This window comes from Myotis daubentonii, chromosome 21 (genome assembly GCF_963259705.1).
Source record: "Myotis daubentonii chromosome 21, mMyoDau2.1, whole genome shotgun sequence".
In the NCBI taxonomy this organism is placed as follows: domain Eukaryota; kingdom Metazoa; phylum Chordata; class Mammalia; order Chiroptera; family Vespertilionidae; genus Myotis; species Myotis daubentonii.
In genome coordinates this window covers 15,823,893-15,843,013 of record NC_081860.1, presented here as the reverse complement: position 1 = coordinate 15,843,013, position 19,121 = coordinate 15,823,893, and the positions used below count along the sequence as shown (strand labels likewise).

General features: G+C 58.6%; 1 protein-coding gene across 5 annotated transcripts in view; it reads left to right on the top strand.

Moving 5' to 3' along the window:
- Positions 1-19,121, top strand: part of NTRK3 (neurotrophic receptor tyrosine kinase 3) — a 213,838-nt gene that overhangs the window by 42,667 nt on the left and 152,050 nt on the right. For all 5 annotated transcript variants that reach the window (XM_059678133.1, XM_059678129.1, XM_059678130.1 and 2 more), the window contains exons 5-9: positions 10,938-11,006; positions 16,117-16,274; positions 16,905-17,047; positions 17,697-17,838; positions 18,216-18,512. In XM_059678133.1, coding sequence (XP_059534116.1) covers positions 10,938-11,006; positions 16,117-16,274; positions 16,905-17,047; positions 17,697-17,838; positions 18,216-18,512 — 809 coding nt within the window. The remainder of the gene's footprint in view (positions 1-10,937; positions 11,007-16,116; positions 16,275-16,904; positions 17,048-17,696; positions 17,839-18,215; positions 18,513-19,121) is intronic.

The window sequence follows — 19,121 nt, the reverse complement described above, 5'->3', positions numbered from 1 at the left end:
GGGATACAATGCTTGTCTCACCTCGTCCCTGCATCAGCCCGTGCTCGCTGCCAGGTCCCTGCGGGAGGGAGGCCACGGGAAACAGGCACAAACACCGCTTTTCCCAAACATCGTGTGGAATTGGACAACAGCGGCCAAAAGGCCGCGCGGCATGAATTACAGAAAGCGGGTGATGGCATTGTTTGGCGACTAAGTGAAAGCCCTGAGTCATGAGGCCAGTAGCAGAGAGGGAAGCAGAGAAGTGCAATTAAAAGGAGAAAAGAGATGTTTGCAGCTGACACTGGCGCGAGACGGAGGTGGGGGCGGGTGGCCGGGCAGCGGGCCCCGTCATGGCTGCAGCGCAGAAGGACACGCTCTTGCTGGCAGGCGAGGCGGGCGAGAAGGGAGGCGAGAGAGCGGTGCCAGGGAGGCCTGGTGGGGGCTTTGGGAGTGGGATAGCGGTAGGGTCTGACGGAGAGGTCTGTGTGCAGACAGCTGGAATCGGGGTAAAGCGGGTCCCGGCATGGGGCGGGTCTCTCCGAGCCGTGGGGTCCTGGGGGGAGGTTTTCAGGGCACCTTGTGTCTGTAGCTGGACCTTCTTGCTAACACCTTCTGACCTGCCCTTTCTAAGGGTTAGAAATGAGTTATTCTAGAGCAGGGCACATGCCTGTGCAGGTGGACATTATGCATATAGGGGCGTGGCTACAGGGGTGTGGCTACAGGGGCGTGGCCACGCCAACTGCATCCCATCACCCCGTGGGGCCAGCACGGGTTCAAGACCACGGGGAACCACATTCCGAGTCCCAGGCAGACGTTTCAGACGGGTCTCGTCCCCCAGATGCTCCCAGAAACAGGGAATGCACGGACTTCCATGAAGGAGCGTGGCTATGTACCCCATGCCTGGCACCGCCTGGCATGGACGGGGCACCCATTAGTGTGTGTTGAGTGGTGAAGGGGTGGAGGTTGCCTGACCGTATAGTCAAGCTGGGATGCTACTGAGCCTTCTTTTGTGTAGAGAGTGCGTATCTCTTTTGTTCTGTGCTGTAAACCAACACCCCGAAGTGTGCATGGCATTCAGTGAAATTGTGCAAACTTTGGAGAGTGGAAGAGAACTGACAGTTGGGATTCCAGGGTAACCGATGTGAGCTGGGCTGTTTGGGCCACCAGGATGCGGTGAGCCAGGCCAGGCCACCTGTCACCAGTACTTGTTGTTTTTTAAAACAATGATTGCATTTATTTATTTTTTAAAAATATGTTTTTATTGATTTTAGAGAGAGAGGAAGGGAGAAGGAAAGAGAGATAGAGACATCAATGATGAGAGAGAGTCACCGATCAGCTGCCTTCTGCACATCCCCTAGTGGGGATCCAGCCCCCAAGCCGGGCATGTGCCCTGACCGGGACTTGGTTCATAGGTCAGCGCTCAACCACTGAGCCACGCCGGCCGGGCCAGTCCTGCTGAATGAATGAGTCAGTCTTGTATCCTTGCAGCTATCTAGAGACGAGTGAAGTTTTTGTGGGTTCTGCCTCCTTTAATCAAATTACTTCCGTTTATTCTCGGGTTCATTCAACAACTATTTACTGAGCGCCTACTATGTCCCAGGCATTCTGCTTACACCAGGGACACAGAGAGAAAGGCTGTGGTTGGACTGTTAGGGTGCCCGCGGTCACAGAGGAAGCCACGCTGTCCACAGACGGATTATTTGACTGTGTGACAAGTGCTGAAGTAAAGGGGTGGACAACTCTGGGACGTGTGAGGGGAAGCCAGCAGCGTGGAGGGGGCGGTCAGGAGGGCTCTGAGGGGGAGTCACGGAGGAGGAGGAGTCTGCCAGGAATTCCGGGAGGAGCCATAGGGTCCAGGAAGGCTGTCTCTGCGAGAGCTCATTCCACATCCACTCAGCACCCCGTGGCTGGAGGCTGGGAATAGAACTGTGGCCAAGCAGATGGTCCCTCGACTTCACCGGCTGTGTGGACTGTGTGCCATCAGATACCACATCAGAGAAGCCCTCCAGGTGTGATGGGGAAGGGAGCCGGGAGGCCCGGCGTCCGCCCAGACGTGGAGCGGGGTCCTTCCCGGTGGGCCTGGCCCTGGCCGCGCATTGGGCAGGGAGAGGGGCTCGCAGACACCCACGTGTACTGAGAAGGGGAGCTGGTGCCCCTGCAGCATCGGGCACCGTGCACCCTGCCCTTCTTTCTCTGCTGGGCAAACAGTGGCCACAGGACTGGGCCAGGGCGGCAGCTGCCCGTGTGTGCAGGGTGGCAGGCCCAGACCTCCCTGGTCCGCCCGCCGTCTCCGGAAGAGGCTGGTGGGGGCGGCGGGTGCACAGGAAGCCGGAGCAGGAGCAGGGAGCTGGGCGCCGCTTAGAGAAGGCCCATCTGCCTCCCCATCCAGGCTTTTGACTGTAATATTCAAATGTTCCTCATTATTTTCCTTGGATGAGGTTGGTATCATGATGATATTAATTATTCTTAAAGGTCAACAGCGCTCTTTCGAATCCCCTTCTGTTCTAGCCCGTAATCAGTTAATTAATTGGAAACCGTTTAGAGCGTCTGCAAGCACGGTGGGTGTCTGGTGTGAGGTTTCTAGTTGGTTCCTGCCACGTGCCCGTTGCTCCCAAGGATTGAGGAACAGAACCTGGGCCTACCCCGGCCGACCCCTGCTTGGTTCCTGACGCTTCGGAGGTGTGGCCTTATCAGCTTTCTTTTTGTGAATGTGGCCAGTGTTCGTAGCCCGTTTCCACTGGGCACCTGCGTGTGGCAGGCACGGTGTGGGGTGCCCATGTGTTATTTTAGTCAGTTCTCACCATCAGATAAATGTGCCCATTTTCGAGGAGAGAAGGGTGAGGCTCAGCCAAGCATTGCAGAGCTAGAAAGTGGCCAAGGAGGACGGAGGCGTCTGGGAGCCTGGTGTCCTTGTTTGCTGTGGTGCTGGTGCCCTGGGGCGTCTGGGGGTGGGGGGTGGGGAGCCCCGTTCTCTGGGAGATGGGTCTGGGTTAGAATCCTAGTCCAGGCCCTGCTGGTTCATCACTGGCACCAGCATGTGACAGGAGCTGGGCTCTGTTCTTTCAGCGTCGGCTCATTCACTCCTCTCCAAAACCTGACATGTGCAGTGGGGATGCCTTGGCAGCTGGAGGGCAGTGGTTGGGTGTCAGCCTATGAACCAGGAGGTCAGGGTTCAATTCCCGGTCAGAGCTCATGCTCGGGTTATGGGCTCCATCCCCAGTAGGGGGCGTGCAGGAGGCAGCCAATCCATGATTCTCTCTCATCATTGATGTTTCTATCTCTCTCTCCCTCATCCTTCCTCTCTGAAATCAATAAAAAAATATTTTTAAAAAATCAGTAGAAAAATATCCTAGGGTGAGGATTAGCAACAAAAATGTCACTAGTCGGTCGGTGGTCCTGGAAGGGGCTCCCGGACCACCCCCCTCGCCCGGAGCAGCTCAGCAAAGCCAGCCCCACTGACAGTGGCTCTGACACGGGAGCTGGAGAGCTTCTCCGATGCGTCCCCAGACCCACAGGTGGCCGCTTGCAGGAGGGCCGGGGCCTAAGGAGGTTTCTTCAGAGAGAGGCCCAGAGCAGCCCTCTCTCACGATGTGCTGTGTGGAGAGCCATGGGCTGTCCCTCGGCCCCAGGAGCAGCTCTCAGAGGGGACAGGTGTCTCCGCCAGCTGTCATTAGCAGGATCTGCCTCCTGCCTCCTGGAGAGCAAGGGGCCCTGCCCGCCCCCCTCCCTCCCGCTCCCCAGCTCCAGGCAGCGTCCTCACCAGCAGCCAGTCCGCCCTGGCTCCCGCCCCCTCGGTAGCTCCTGCTCTCCCTGCAGTCGGTAAGGGCACAGTCCTTGGTTTTCCCACAGACGCTCCGGGCTCTGCTTGTCTGTTGTCAGAACGGCTCTCGAGTGAGAACCAGCGCGATGTCCTGGCTCTGCCACCGCGACGTGGTTCACTGTGGAGTCTCCTGGGGCCCGGCCCACCCCGCCCCTGCGTGGGCACCGCTGGGATGCCCACTGTCGCCAGGCGTGCCCTCTGGGCCCCAGAGGCAGCTCACGTGCTTTGGGGAGGTGAGATTTTGGTTGATTTGCCTGCAAAGGGCAAGATCCCCCAGCCCATGTTGCTTCGTTGAGCCGGGGTTTTGTTGACGCTTGAATTCAGCCGGCGTAGCCTGGGTCTCGGGTATTTGCTCTAATGGGCTTGGACTTGGGGCGACTGGAGATGGGCAGATAAGGGAGAGGCGCCAGGCATGGAAAATGATAGATGGTAGAGATCAGCCAAAGAACATGCGTGCGTATACGCATAACCCTGGGCACAGACAATGGGGTGGTGAGGGCCGGGGGCAGGCGGGGGCAGGCTAGAAGGGTCACGGGGGGGGGGGGTAAAGGGGACATCTGTAATACTTTTAACAATAAAGATTTTAAAAAATAAAATAAAAAATAAATGTCACACTAAAGGAAAAGAAAAGATAGATTGTGCAAGGGCCAGGCATAGTGCCAGCTCCTTTCTGTACCCGACCTGCCATACCCCATTTAATCCTCACCACAATTCAGAGGAGCCTGCCCTCTGCGATCCCCAACGTGCATGTGGGCAAACGGAGGCACAGACTGGTCAGGTAACTCCCCGGGTCACAGAGCTCGGAGCTCAGCGGCCGGCCGGCACCCGGGCCCACGTGATGCTGGCGGTGGGAATTCCGTGGCGTTGGCTGCGTCTTTGCTGAGCGCTCCCTGTACTCCAGCTGCTGTACAGGCGGTCAGACTGACAAGGAATGGTCCCCTGCCTTCAAGGGAAGCCGTCTGACGGGGGAGGGCCGCACACGCACAGCTGTCACTCAAAGCCAGTAGTCGGCAGTGTGGGCTGTAGTGGGCGCCCAGGCACAGAGCAGGAGAGAGAGGAGGGCACGTTTTCAGAGGGGTGGCAGCTGTGCCCTCGGGGTGCAGGGAGCACCGGGTGCAGGGCACAGAGGTGGGGGAGCGCCGGGAAGCTCTGAGGGGCAGCCAGCACGGGCACACCCTCTGTTGATCGGGAGGTGGGGAGTGAAGAACGGGGAGGGAGGTGGGTGGGGAGAGTCTCTATGGGTTGGAGGTGGAGGTCGTGGCACAGAAAGACCTGGGCTTCCAGGGGAGTCTGCCCTGAGCTCTCCAGCCCGGGAGGTGCTGGGGGCAATCGAGGGCTTCCCTTCCAGAGAGCCACGTGGCTGCTGGACTGGGGACAGGTCGCATCCGGGCAGGGCACCTGACTTTACATTGGAACTTGCAGTCCGCTTCCCCATCTGCTGCCTGCTCCTCTCCGCTGACGCCTTGGGGAGCGCGGCCTTTACAGATGGCCCAGCGCTGCCCCGTCCGCCTTGGCTATGCGCACTTGACACGCGGCCAGTCCATGCTGAGCGCTGGGAGTGCGGAATGCACATGGATTTCACAGCCACCGTTCCCAGAAAGACAGGAGATGAAATATCTAGTATTTTCATATTGATCACAGGTCGAGCTGCTGATGCTGTGGATTTATTGGCTCCAGTAAAAGACATGAATTCAGCTTCTTTCATTCCACTTTTTAAAATGTGACGACGCGTCAGTTCTGAGCAGCATATGTGGCTCGCTTTCTATTTCTGTTGGCAAGGCCAGGGCCTGGCGCCCTTTCTGTCTGTGAAAGGCCACACACTACAGCTTTGCGGGCCATTTGGTCTCCGTCGCCACGACTGGACTCTGCCTCTCGAATGCAGGATTGACCTGTATTAGTTTTCTCTTGCTGCTGTGACGAGTCACCAGGAACCGTGTGGCTTGGAAGCCCTAATGTGTTGTCTCACACGTCTGTAGATTAGACGCCTGACACGGCTGTCTCTGGGCTACAACCCGGGTCTCGGCAGGGCTGTGCTCCCTCAGAAGGCTCTTGGGAGCATCGGTTTCCTGCTCTCCCGGCTCCCGGAGGCTGCCCCCAGTCCTTGGCTTGTGGCCTCTTCCATCATCTCTGTCCTTCGCTCACGGTCGCATCTCTCTCCCTGAGCTTCTGTCTGCCTCCCTCTTCTGCTCTTAAGGACCCTTGTGATTACACTGGGGCCATGGGATAAGGAAGGTCCATTCTCTTACTCCCCTGGGAGTTTCGGGCCCAGCAGGGCGGCACCCGGAAGCATGCAGCTCCCCCACCAGGAAGCTCTCCCAGCCCCTCCTCTTGGGTTTTCACGGAGGCTTGCTGACCGAGGCAGGACTGATTGAGTCATGGCCATGGGTGACCGATTCACCTGCCACCCTCCTTCCTGGAGCTCGGGGGGTGGGACTAAAGGTTCCACCCCTGTTCATGGTTTTCCTGGCAGCCACCCCAAGCCGGTGGGCGTTTCCACACTCACCTCCCTCTCTGAGGTGATTTCAGGAACCGAGGACAAGAGACCAGATATATATTTTTAAAATATATATTTATTGATTTCAGAGAGAAAGGGAGGAGAGAGAGAGAAACATCAATGATGAGAGAGAATCAGGGATCAGCTGCCTCCTGCATGCCTCGCTACTGGGGATCGAGCCCGCAGCCTGGCCATCGGCCCTGACCGGGAATCGAACTGTGACCTCCTCGTTCCTAGGTCGATGCTCAGCCACGGAGCCACACCCTGGTGAGACCAAATGTTATAACAAAAGGTGCCCTGATTGTGCTTCTCTCTCAGGAAGCCACAAGGGTTTGGGCAGCTGTGAGCCAGGAACCATGGACAAAGACCCAACATCTGTTTCTTATCACAACCATGATTTCTCTAGACATACCGTGTGGGTGATATTTCTGCTGGACTCTTCGTGGAGAAACCTCTGTGGCCCAGTGAGTGTGAGAGCCTGGGGCCAGGTCCTTCCTTCAGAAAGGCTCTGAGAAGTTGTGCAGGGCAAGCCCGTTCGATTTTGTTCCGTACGGCATTTTTCAGGCAGCATGAATTCTTTCCCCTCTCTTAATCCCCATTAATACTCTGCAGACCTCGATTCCCAGGAACTTGCTCTGGGAAACCCTGGCGTAGCCCCGCACAGGGCCGTGGGGAAGAGCTGCTCCAGCCTCCTGATCGAAGGTCAGGACACCAGTCATGCCACTTGAGATCTGATTAGAGAAAGCATTTTGGCTTCATTAAGGTTCATTAAATGAGCCATCCAGTGCCATTTAGCTGAATAAAAACGGCTCAAATGGCTTTAGCCCCCCACCCCCTTTTAGAGCAATTTAATTGAGGAAAAGCAAATATGTCAGTGATGCAGACAAATAGCTCTTGGCCTTCGAGGGGAACATCGCAGGCTCCGGGTTTTCGGGGGCCGGCAGCAGGCCTTGGTGACGAGATGGCGTGGTGCTTGCCTCCTTCCTTCCACTTCCCCCTGAGGAGAGGGTGGCGGCGAGGCTGACCGTGCGGGAAGTCACAAGGTCAAGGCCGAGGAGGTGTCAGGTCCCCGCTCAGGGAGACGCGGGCGGCATCTGGCAGCCTCCTCCTTCTTCCTCGGGCTGTTCCTTCCACGCGCACTCTCTGTGCGGCTGGGGCTGCCCTGGGGGGGGGCGGGGGGTCCTCCTTCCCTGACCTTTCCTCAGGGTCTTCAGCAGTTTCAGAAGAACCCACCCGACATGGAGGGGCAGGGGGCTGCTTCTTCCAGGGGAGATGAGAAGAAGACAGACGGACAGCTGAGAGGCTGGTGGGTCTCCAGGGAAGGAGAATGGCCCCTTCCCAGGGCTGCCTTCGTGGGTGAAGGAAATGAGGTTTATATCATGTGCTTGCAGCCTGCGAGCCACAGGCCCTGGGCACCCGTGAGCCGGGCGGGGCGGCCTGGCTGCTGTCTGGCCGGCTGTGCTTGGCGCTCTGAGCCCACACTGCACTCAGAAAAGGGTCTTCTGTAAGAGCAGAGAGATCCCTGCAGAGGTCAGGGACCGTGGCATTCGCCTCTGAGGCAAGCGGAACAGACCGCTGGCTCTGGTCTCTCTGTGAACAGGAGGAGACTGGTGTGCCCGGGGAAGCTGGCCGAGTGGACAGAGAGCAGATGGGGGCTCAGGGGCTGGAAGCTAGGTGACCGGGCGCGGACGGAGGGAGGGAGGGAGGGACAGAATCCTGACATGGAGCTTTCAGGGGTCGCAGCTGGACAGTCAGCTTGGAGTCGAAGCTGCGGGGGCTCCTCCTTCTGCCCAAGGGCTGGAGGCACCGGAGACCGCGGCCCTGGGTGAGGTGTCCCCGCCCCGCCCTCTCTAACTTGTACGATAATGCGATTTCTTCTTCTTTATTTGCCCGGAATGCCTGTTATTTTAGTTCTCTCAGAATCCAATTTTCTCGTGACATTTCTGCCTAACATAGCAAAGCATGACCTTTGCCAGGGGCACTGCCGGCCGCCTGCGCCTGCCTCGGCCCCGACGGTCCTCCCGCCCCACCCGGGCCACTCGGGTCTCCCCCCCTCACCCCCCTCCGGCTTCTGTTCCCAGGGCTCAGCGATCCGACCCGGTTCCGGTGCTGAGGGCTTGGTTCAGGGTGCGCTGGGGTGGGGTGGACAGCGCGGGGTGCTGGCCTTGTCTGACGTGTGCTGCCACCCACGCTGCTGTGGGTGGACCGCCAACCAGGGAAAGACTTGCCCTGGTTAGTCCCTCACATGTACTGGGACGTCACAGGTGCTAGTGGGGATGGAGACGCAAAGGCTGATACCGAGCCTGTTGCCCTTGACCAAGTGGTCCCTGCCCTTCTCCGCTGGCCCCTGCACCCTCGGCACGGGGGCTCCCTCCCCATTAGCCACGGGCCGTCCCCGAAGACAGGGCTGCCTCAGAGGGGAAGGGCCAGCCCCGGCCTCAGGCTGACCTGTGTTCGAACGCCTGCTCCTGGGTGAGCTGTGGTGCTCTGGGTCCCACGGCCATCGGATGCTCCCCATGGCTGCCCAGGAGGCACCTCAGCATTTGCCAGGGGGGCTCTCAGTCCCCCCAGGCGTGACCTTGGCAGCTTTCCTCATGTCACTGATGCCGCCACTGCTCGCCGGGCTACTCAGGTCCCTCTCCTTCCTCTGCCAGTTCCAACCCAGTAGGAAGTCCTGGCGGCTCGACCCCCAGCACCTCGACTCCATCCCCTGGTGACCTCTGCTCCCTCTCCTTGCCTGCAGCAGCGCAGCCGCCTCCTGAGTGCGCCCAGTGTTGTCCTCGGTTCTTAGACATGCCCATCAGATCCTGCCGTGCCCTACAGAACCCCCTATCGCCTCCCCTGGCTCCCTAAACTACAGCCCAACTCCCTGCCATGCCAGCAAGGTGGGGCAGCACACCCCCTCCTCCTCACCCCAGACCGCTCTCCTCTCTGCCCAGGCCCCTCTCAGGCCTTGGCCCACGCTCCCTCCGCTTCCTGGAGCACTGTTCCCTGGCACGGCCCCTCCCCCCTCTCCTCCAGCTCCCCTGTGACCCGCAGAGGCCACTGCGCTGGCCCGCGCCCAGCTGCCAGCGCCCTCTCCCGCCCAGTTCCTGGCCTCCGCTCAGCACAGCTGCAGTTCTCGTGGCTCCTCATTCTTACCTCCAGCGCAAGTTCCGGAGGGCCTATCAGCCGTCCACCCCCGCATTCCTCAGGGAAGCCTATATTTGTCTCTACGCAAATATTTGTGGGAGAAGCCCTCTAAATATAGACGCACCTGTGAGCGGACGTGCATACGTGTGTGTGTGTGTGTGTGTGTGTGTGTGTGTGTGTAAGCAGGTCTCTGTTTGCATCTATTACCGCACGTCTGATAGACACAAACACACACGTGTGTGCACGTGCGCGTGCAGGTGTTCCCCTGAGTGGGTCCTGACCCGTCATCGCTGCCAGATGAGAGCCGTGCTCCTGGGGCCGCTCAGCTCCAGCAGCGCAGAATGGCTGCCTCTACGGCCGCGGTCACATCCCCGGGTGTTTGTTGGGCCCGGCAGATAATAGCGGTGGGTGTCGCTTCTTTCATTCGAGGAGGATGGCTGCTCCTTTCCCCTGTCCGTCCTAATGAGGACAATTAAGTAGCCATTAGGGGGAGAAAAGAAGTGTGAACAAAGGCTGATGTCTGGATCAGCGGGCGTCTCTGCCGGGAGGGCCTGGCTAGCGGGGAGGCAGGCGCTGTGCGCAGTTTCCGCGGCCTGTGCGGCCTGTGCACCTGTTCCGAGGGTTGGGGGTGAAAGGTTCGGAGTTCCTGTTGTGAGAAGCCCTAGTGACCTGTAGCACAGCGCCCTGCCCGGTTAGCATGCTGTATTATATGCGCCAGGATCTGTCAGGGGGGTACAGCTCCTGCTAAATGTTCGCATCACAAGAAGAGAGGGGGCCCTGGCTGGTGGATAGAGCATCGGCCTGTGGACTGGAGGGTCCCGGGTTTGATTCCGGTCAAGGGCATGTGCTTTGGTTGCAGGCTCCATCCCCTGGTCAGGGTACGGAAGGCAACCAATCGATGTATCTCTCTCACATTGATGCTTCTCTTTCTCTGTCTCTCCCCCTCCCTTCCACTCTCTCTCACTCTCTCAAAAAAAAAAAAAAAAAAAAAAAAAAAAAAAGAGGGGAAGGAAACTGTTAGTTAGAGGTGATAGATAGTTCAGCGTATGGCATTGTGGATGGTGATGGTTTCATGGATGTGTACTCACCTTCAAACTCAAAGTGTCGGCCTGTGGACTGAAGGGTCCTGGGTTCAATTCCCGGTCAAGGGCACATGCCCCGGTTGCGGGCTCGATCCCCAGTAGGAAGCGTCCAGGAGACAGCTGATCCATGATTCTCTCTCATCATTTATGTTTCTATCTCTCCCTCTCTATTCCTCTCTGAAATCAATAAAATGTATTTTTTTAAAAAGAGAAAAAATTTTACTTGTGAAACCTAGCCCTTTGAAAGGCTTCAGAATCCCCTCCAAACCTGGCCTATGGCCTGGACTAGTGGCAGGTGGATGGATCGCAGGATGAGGCAAAGGAGGAGAACGATCAAGCCGGGCTCCCATGCAATGGCCATGCCTGCCCCCAGAGCACCGTCTGGGCCAGATTTTCCCTTTAATTCCCCCTTTCTCTGTCTCTCCCGCAGAAACCTGTCGAGTAACCGGCTCACCACACTCTCCTGGCAGCTCTTCCAGACGCTGAGTCTGCGGGAATTGTAAGTCTGGTGTGGGAGACCGCCCCGCCTGGTGGAGTGGTGGTGGAGGTTGAGTGGGGACTGTCGCGCAGCAGAGCCACCCGGGGCTGGGCGCCACCTGAAGGGGCTGCTGGGGTTGGTGGCGTGGGGTGTACCATGTTCAGTGAGAGCCCGCCCACCCGCCGCTTGATTTGGGATGCTCTTTCCGGCACCTCACAGCTCCTAAGACAGGAATCTCGCTCTCAGCGGGACCCAGTTTTGTCATCTCTGTGTGATCAGTGCTAACGGCCCGGATGTTTGTAGTAGGAAAGGGCATTGATCCGTTTATGGTAAATAACACGGATACTGTCGAGCCTTGTTGAGCGGATCAGGCGTGCTTTCGTTTCCCGGACCTGAGCTTTACCGCCACCAGCATCCTGGGCGGCAGGCGGCATGCTGCTTCCTTGTGCCGTGGCCGCTACACGTTCAGGTGCCGGTTCTGAGCCCAGAGAGTCATAGGAGACGCAGCCAGATCACGCTGCGAGGGCCTGGCGGAGCCGGGCCCCGACCCCGGGCCTCTGACCTCCGTCTGCTCGTCTTTCCCGCCTCCCATTCTCTGCCAGTCTGTCTGGCTAGAGCATGGGCATCGGTCTGCCTGTGGCCTGCTTAGCTTTGCTGCGTTTCTAGGTGGATCAGTGCCCCCCTTCCCCGGCCAAACACATGATGGGTGGGTGAGTGGAAATTCGTGAGCGCTGCCGAACCAAACAGCTCCTGTTGGTGCGTGAGTCATCGGGTCATCTCTGCCCGAGGGACAGCGTGTGATGTCGAGGGAATCACCCCGGGAATTCATTGCGAAGGAGCTGGGGGGCATGAACTTGGGGAGTCAGGGTTCCAGAGACTCAGCTCGTGCTCCCTGTGGCACGTGACTCGGGCCCAGGTCCCTGCATGCAGACTGCCTCTCTGCCTTCACCACAGACAGTGGCTGGGAGCTGCCACGCAGGGGCCTTTAGCACGTGTCCTTCCAGCTGGTCCGGCCCGAGTTCCTTTTCCGACCCAGCGTTGGGGAGGGGAACGCTTCCATCCAGCGTCCCGGCAGCCCATCACCCGCTGGCCGTGTCTACCCTGCTCACCCCCGTGGACATAGCGCCCTCGAGGCTTAAGGCCCCGCCAGGGCCGGGCAGGGGCACGGACCGTCTCGTTGCCCGTGTCGGAGAGTTCGGCAGTCCTGCTGCGGGTTGCTTTCCTTTCTCAGGACTTTGCCCTCCCACAGGCTGCTCCTCTTGTGTGGGCACAATAGGCATGGGGATCAGGGTTCCTTAGTCCCGTGGGGCTGTGACCAGGGGCACGCCAGTAGGAACTCCTACCCGAGCTCAGAACAGGGTAAGTGTGTACGTATTTGTGTATAAAGCACTGAAACGCTAGACGGTCACAGACATCTGACTGTCAGGTGGTTACACGCGAGTGTTGTCTGCGTTCCCATCTTTGAAGGTAGAAAAGCCCTCAGAGGTAACTCAACAGGACCGTGCCGTTGCTAACGCAGTTTCTAAGGACCCCCTCTGGGCGGCACTGGGCCAGCCAGTCTATAGAGTGTTGGGCGGTACTTGCTTCAGTCCTTACAGAAATTCTATAGGGAGGAATGATTACTGCCATTCACACTGGGGACACTGAGGTCCTTAGGTTAAGTATCTTGTGTAAGGTCACCCATTAACTCAGTGGGTAGCCAGTGGACTCAAACTCTTGACCACTGTGCACAGCTATCTCCCAACTTCTTTAAAAATTGTATCTATTGGGGTGACATTGGCTAATAAAATTATATAGGTTTCAGGGGTACAATTCTATAACACATCATCCGTACAGTGTATTGTGTGCTCACCACCCCAAGCCAGGTCTCCTTCCGTCATCATCTGTCCACCCTTTATCCTCTTCTACCCCCCCCCCCTTTCCAATGTTTTCCATCTGTTTCCAATCCAAGGATCTGTTTTACGATAATTTTCAAAGAATGAATGATGGCGCTTTTTCCATATGTAGCCCTAGGAGTGATCAGGGGCCCTGACATAAGTGAGCTAATTGGGGGGTCTCTTTTGGGGGAGTCTTGCATCAAGTTACCCTGGAGTGCCTGAGCCCCGCACCTGTGGGCGGCCAGGGACAGATGTTCTCTCCTGGGAGCACCTGGGGCCTGCAGTTGCCTACACTGTTGAGAAAACGTTCAGAAAAATCAATGGATGCGAAATCCATGGCATGCTGTCCTGGCGACCAGTTCCGTGGCGTTTTAGAGACAGTTGTTCGAGGATATATATTTACAGCCAATGCCAGGCTCCTCCCAGAGGATCATGGGATTCTGCATTCATCTCTGCCCGGGATCGATTCACCGTGCGGGGCATGTGACTTATGGAGGAATGAAGACATGCGTCCGGCGAGCCAGTGCGTGAGCCCCTGTCCACGGGGCATTTCGTTCTGTCGCGCTGTTGAATAGGGAAAGAATTCACTTGTAAGATAAAGAGGCCCCTCGGAGGGGCCATCGCCCCGGCGGGGGTCTATTTTTTGAGGAAGAATTGAGTGGCCAGAGTGGAAAATGTATCTTTTGGCCGGAGGGGCCGCGTGTTGGCTCTTGGCTGTGGCCATGATTAAAATCCAAACAATCTCAGTTCCTGGCCCGCGGCTGAGGGGGCAGTGTTTTCTTGTCCGATGTCCTGATTAGTCCACATGGCGCCATCTGCCAGGAGCCGTCAGGCTGCCAGGGTCTGCCCGTGGACCCGTGGGCCTGTGGGCCTGTGGGCAGGGTGCGGGGTGGGCCGGCTCTTTGCAGGAAGTTAGAATTTCGCCCCGGAGGAGAGGCCGGAGGAGATGGCTCTGTGCGCTGTGGCAGCCAGAAGGGTGAGGCCGAGGCTCGAGTGACCTTCGGCAGGCACTGAGGGCAAACTAGGGCATTCAGCCATTTCTTGCTTTTTAAAAATACCTTTTTATTGAGTTCAGAGAGGAAGGGAGAGGGAGAGAGAGATAGAAACATCAATGATGAGAGAATCTTGGATCTGCTGCCGCCTGCATGCCCTCTATTGGGGATGGAGCCTGCAACCTGGGCATGTGCCCTGACCGGGAATGGAACCCTGACCTCCTGGCTCATGGGTTGATGCTCAGCCACTGAGCCACAACGGCCAGGCCCTTTCTCAGTTACTTTTGCGCGAGATGGAGGCTGTGGTCTTGGCGCTGCCCCTGGCCCAGGTTGTGTCTCTCTCGCTGAGAGGACTGGCAGCGTCTTCAGAGTTGTCAGCACTGTTCCAGGGCCTGGCTTTGAGGAGATGCAAGTTGGCGTTGCTCAGTGCTCTCAGAAGTTTCTGGTTAAGGCAAGATGGTGTTTTTTCTTACAGGGAAGACTGGAACTGCCTGGCAGAAATCAGAGCAAGAATCCGAGATTCTCTTAGAGATAATGAATTGGCAGGAGAGAAGCTTGGATTCTGTGTCCCATGATGTAATTTAGGCAAGAGGCGCGGAGGATAGAAACTGACGGCACAGAACCCTCCGGAAATACCCCGGGGACCGTTCCCTTCATGCCCTGCACACACGGCAGGCGTGATTCACATAGATTGGAATACTTCATTTTCTTAAAGCAAAGTGATCGTTACTCCTGCTACAATTTGCAGATTTAATCGACTTGGTGAAGGGTTAGTTCAGTGTCGGGAATGGGTTTGAGCTATCCTGGCACTATCCTCTCCCAGTCCTGGCCGTGACCACTCCCCACGGGTCTCCTAGAAGTCACTGAGCCGTCATGTTCATAATAGTGCAGTCATCATCATCATCATCTCGGCCTCATTCACAAAGCACGTGAGCACGCGTCGCTAATCCTCGCGATAACTGTGAAGAAGGAAGGCCGAGCGCAGTTGCCCCATTTTGCAGACGGGAAAACAGCCTTGAGAATTAAGGTCCCGGCTGTATTGCTTTCCCAGCGCTGCCGGCCCGTCTCACCACTAATCTGGTGGCTTAAATAAACAGGAACAGCTTCGCTCACTGCTCTGGAGGCCAGAGTCCAAAACCAAGACTCAGCAGGGCACGCTCCCCAGAGGCTCACGGGAGCTCATGTTTCCTGCCGTTTCCATCCTCCCGGCTCGTGGGTCCTTGGGTTGGAGCACTGGCGTCCGTCTTCTCACGCTGTCAGTCCGTCCTTCCCATCTCCTCGTCTGTGGTCTCTCTCCCCACTTTCCCTCATAAAGATGCCCGTCATTGGACTTAGGGTCCACCCTCCATCCAGAATGACCTCATCCCATGGTCCTTGATGTGATTACGCCCGTGAAGACCGTGTTTCTAACACAGGCCACCTTCACGGGCGCTGGGGATGGGACTCGGCGTGTCCTCTGGGCCGGGGGCGGGGGGGGCACTGGTCAATGCACGCTGGCTCCACCCAGGTCTTCTGGGTGCTTTTCCTGCCACTGGACTGTGTTGTCAGGAGGCCCTTGGCCCTGTGGGCATGTGCTCCTCTGTGACAGCAGACCTGGTCCCTTCCTCAGTTTCCACGTCCTGGCCCTGGCCCGAGGGCTGCGCCCGGCAGCCATGCTGTGGGGGAGGGGAAACCAGAGGGGACTGCTGAGCACCCAGGCTTCCTCAACGCCCGGCCTTGGCCGAGGCCCCCAGCGGAGTGTCTGGCGCACATGCCCCCTGGGGCCGAGCGAATCTGTGGGAGCCCCCAGGGCCCTGCCATTAGTCCCGAGCCATCTGGGGGCAGGGCTGGGCCACCTGCATTACTGATGAGAGGGAGGGCCGCCCTGGAGGGTGCCTGTCTGTCCCTGCAGCCTGGCTGAGCTCCTGGCTGGGGCCCTGGTCTCCTGGGCCTGCCCTGCTCTGCCCCTGCCCTTCCCTCTGCCTGAGCCCTGCCCTCAGGATTGCTCAGGGGAGGCCACTGCTGACACCACATGCTTTCTGCTGCGCGGGCCTCGCTGTCTGGGAGGAAAGTGCCGACAGTCCCCAGAAGGCTCTGGGGCAGAGGCAAGGACGGGTCTCATGTGCGATCCTCCTGCTGGATCAGAGGAAAGAGTGGAAGGAAACGAAGGTGCTGTTCGTGGGCGGAGCTGGCCTGTCTTAGACACAGACGCTCACCTACCTCCCCCGCCCCCGGGGGGAGCCGCCTCGGCTCAGGAGTCCCCTCCCCTCTCCTTGCCCACAGGAGGTTGGAGCAGAACTTCTTCAACTGCAGCTGTGACATCCGCTGGATGCAGCTGTGGCAGGAGCAGGGGGAGGCCAAGCTGAACAGCCAGCACCTCTACTGCATCAGCGCCGAGGGCTCCCAGCTGCCCCTGTTCCGCATGAACATCAGCCAGTGTGGTGAGTGCGCCCGCCGCCCCGCTGCCCCGGGAGGGAGGCGGCCCTCAGACTCCAGAGAGGGCGCCCCTTTCCCCTCCCCTTTGCCCTCCCCGCCTTGAACTCCGCCCGGCTCATCTCTCCCCTCCTGGGCATCCCTGTCCCCTCCTGAGCCGCCACACAGAGGCTGGCTTCGGGAATGCAGAGGGGTTCAGTGCGCCCCTTCTCATCAGACCCCAGTGCCTCCTGCCTGGGAGTCGCTTGCCAGGCAGACCTGAGCATGTGTCTCCTCGCAGTGCGGCCCGGACCTTCTGTATCAGGAGCATCTCAGGTGCTTCTAGAAAAGCAGGTGCCTGGGCCCAAGCATAGACCGCGACCTCAGGATGCCTGGGGTGGTCCCCAGGATCTCAGAGCTCACTTTGGGGGACCAGCTCCCCAGGAGGAGCTGTCACCTGACTTCTGGCCGGAGCTGCCTCCCCGTCCGTGCCGTGTGGGGGAGTCCAACCACAGCGGCTTCAAGTCCGAGGGTGATGTCCGCTGGGGAGGCGGTGTCAGGCCTCCCGAGAGCTCCAGCGGGTGATGTGGAGTCACTGTTGGGGGCCACGTGTTGGGAGTCAGTGTCTGCCTGTCCTCTCCGCCCTGTCCGCCCCCCAGACATCCCGGAGATCAGTGTGAGCCACGTGAACCTGACCGTGCGGGAGGGCGACAACGCTGTCATCACGTGCAATGGCTCTGGCTCGCCCCTGCCCGATGTGGACTGGATGGTCACCGGGCTGCAGTCCATCAACACCCACCAGGTAGGCACCTGGGCCCGGGCTGCACCAGGAGGCTGGGCCCCACCACCTCTTAGTCTGAATGAGACACAAGAATCCAAGCCAGAGGCGGGAAGAGAGGGGAGAAGAGGGACAGTCGTGGTCCCGTCTCTCCACAAGGAACACGGAGACGTGCTCTTAGACATGCTACGAACCTGCTAAGTACCTTAGTTTCCGCACCTGTAAAATGGGCACAGTGCTGCCATGCACCTCAGCGGGTACAAGGGAGGCTGAGCGAGCCCTTGGCTGGAGAGAGCCTGGCCCTCGGTCAGTGCGCATTCGCCGGATGAGCCTCCTTTACCTTCCACTCAGTTTTCCCTTTTTTTGAAAAATACGTTTTTATTGATTTTTAGAGAAAAAGGATGGGAGAGGGACAGAAACATTGATGGGAGAGAGACATGGATTGCCTGCCTCCTGCACGCCTCCTACTGGGGATGGAGCCCACAATCCGGGCATTGAATGCCCTGACCTGGAATCGAACTATGACCTCCTGGTTCATAGGTTGTTGCTCAACCACTGAGCAACACTGGCCAGGCTTAGCTTTTCCTTTTGATTCCAGAAGCTGTTTGGGGTGAGGTGGGAGAGCCGCCCTTGTGGAAATGGTCTGATTGCCGTGTTTTTACTGGCGTTTTAGACAAACCTGAACTGGACCAATGTGCACGCCATCAACCTGACGCTGGTCAATGTGACGAGCGAGGACAACGGCTTCTCCCTCACGTGCATCGCAGAGAACGTGGTGGGCATGAGCAACGCCAGCGTCGCCCTCACCGTCCACTGTGAGTGGACGCCATGGAGGGGGTGGCTGTGTGCACGCCGGGCAGGGGGCTGGTCAGCCAGGAGGGGCAAGTCAGTCCTGGGCTAGTGACCCCAGGAAGGGGTGTCCCTGCCTCTCGGACGACGGTGCCTCCCACTCAGCTGTGCTTTCACGACTCCTGGTTTGACCTGTCGGCCTAAAGGGTCATGAGAGGGAGCCCTCCAGCCCTGGCCGATCAGGGTGCTCGGGTCGAGACAGACATCTCTTCCGCTCTGTTGGGGGGTGCCTGGGGGGTACCTCTGATTCCCTCTGTCTGTTCCGAGCGGGGTGGGAAGTGGGATTCCCATGCCAGCTCCTGGGAGCTCTGTGTCCTGGCACCAGCTGGCCTCTCCCCGGCAGACCCTCCGCGCGTGGTGAGCCTGGAGGAGCCCGAGCCGCGCCTGGAGCACTGCATCGAGTTCATGGTGCGCGGCAACCCGCCGCCAACCCTGCACTGGCTGCACAACGGACAGCCCCTGCGCGAGTCCAAGATCATCCGCGTGGAGTTCTACCAGGAGGGCGAGGTGTCCGAGGGCTGCCTGCTCTTCAACAAGCCCACCCACTACAACAATGGCAACTACACCCTCATCGCCAAGAACCCGCTGGGCACCGCCAACCAGACCATCAACGGCCACTTCCTCAAGGAGCCCTTCCCAGGTGAGGCCTGCGCTCTGGGGCGCCCTGAGTCCATCCCGGAGTTCCGGGGTGAGGGGGGGGCAGGGGGGAGGGGATGAACGGGGCATGGCGGCTGGAGAGGAAAGGCAGCACCCACAGTGATACTGTTACCATGGTAACCAAACATACACGGGAGCGTAGTCAGCCACCCCCGGCATTTTGTGTAAAATAGATGAAGTGTCTGGTTTCCAGTAGCGGTCGCTGTTCAAACCACCACCCCTAAGAAGTACCCGGGTGGGCACAGGAGGGCATGGCATGTTCTGGTGGAGAAAGCAGGGTCTTGAGAGTTGGACAAGAAGGCTCTTGACCCAGCCTTCTCTTTGTCGGGAGACTCTGGGCACAGCCGTTTGCTTTTCGGAGCCTCGATTTCCCCATCTGTGAAATGGGCACGATTGCACTGCTCCCGTCATGATCTTGAAGCTTTTAAATGGCTTACGGTGTATACAGCACACAGTGATGGTTGTCCGCGCTGCTCCGCGTATAACGGGCTCGTGAGCCAACCTCCTCCTACTTGCTGGTTAGGGTCCAGGCTTCCAGGCCTGCGCGTGGCCCCTCTCTCCTGCATCTGACGCTGTCACCTGGGATGTCGCC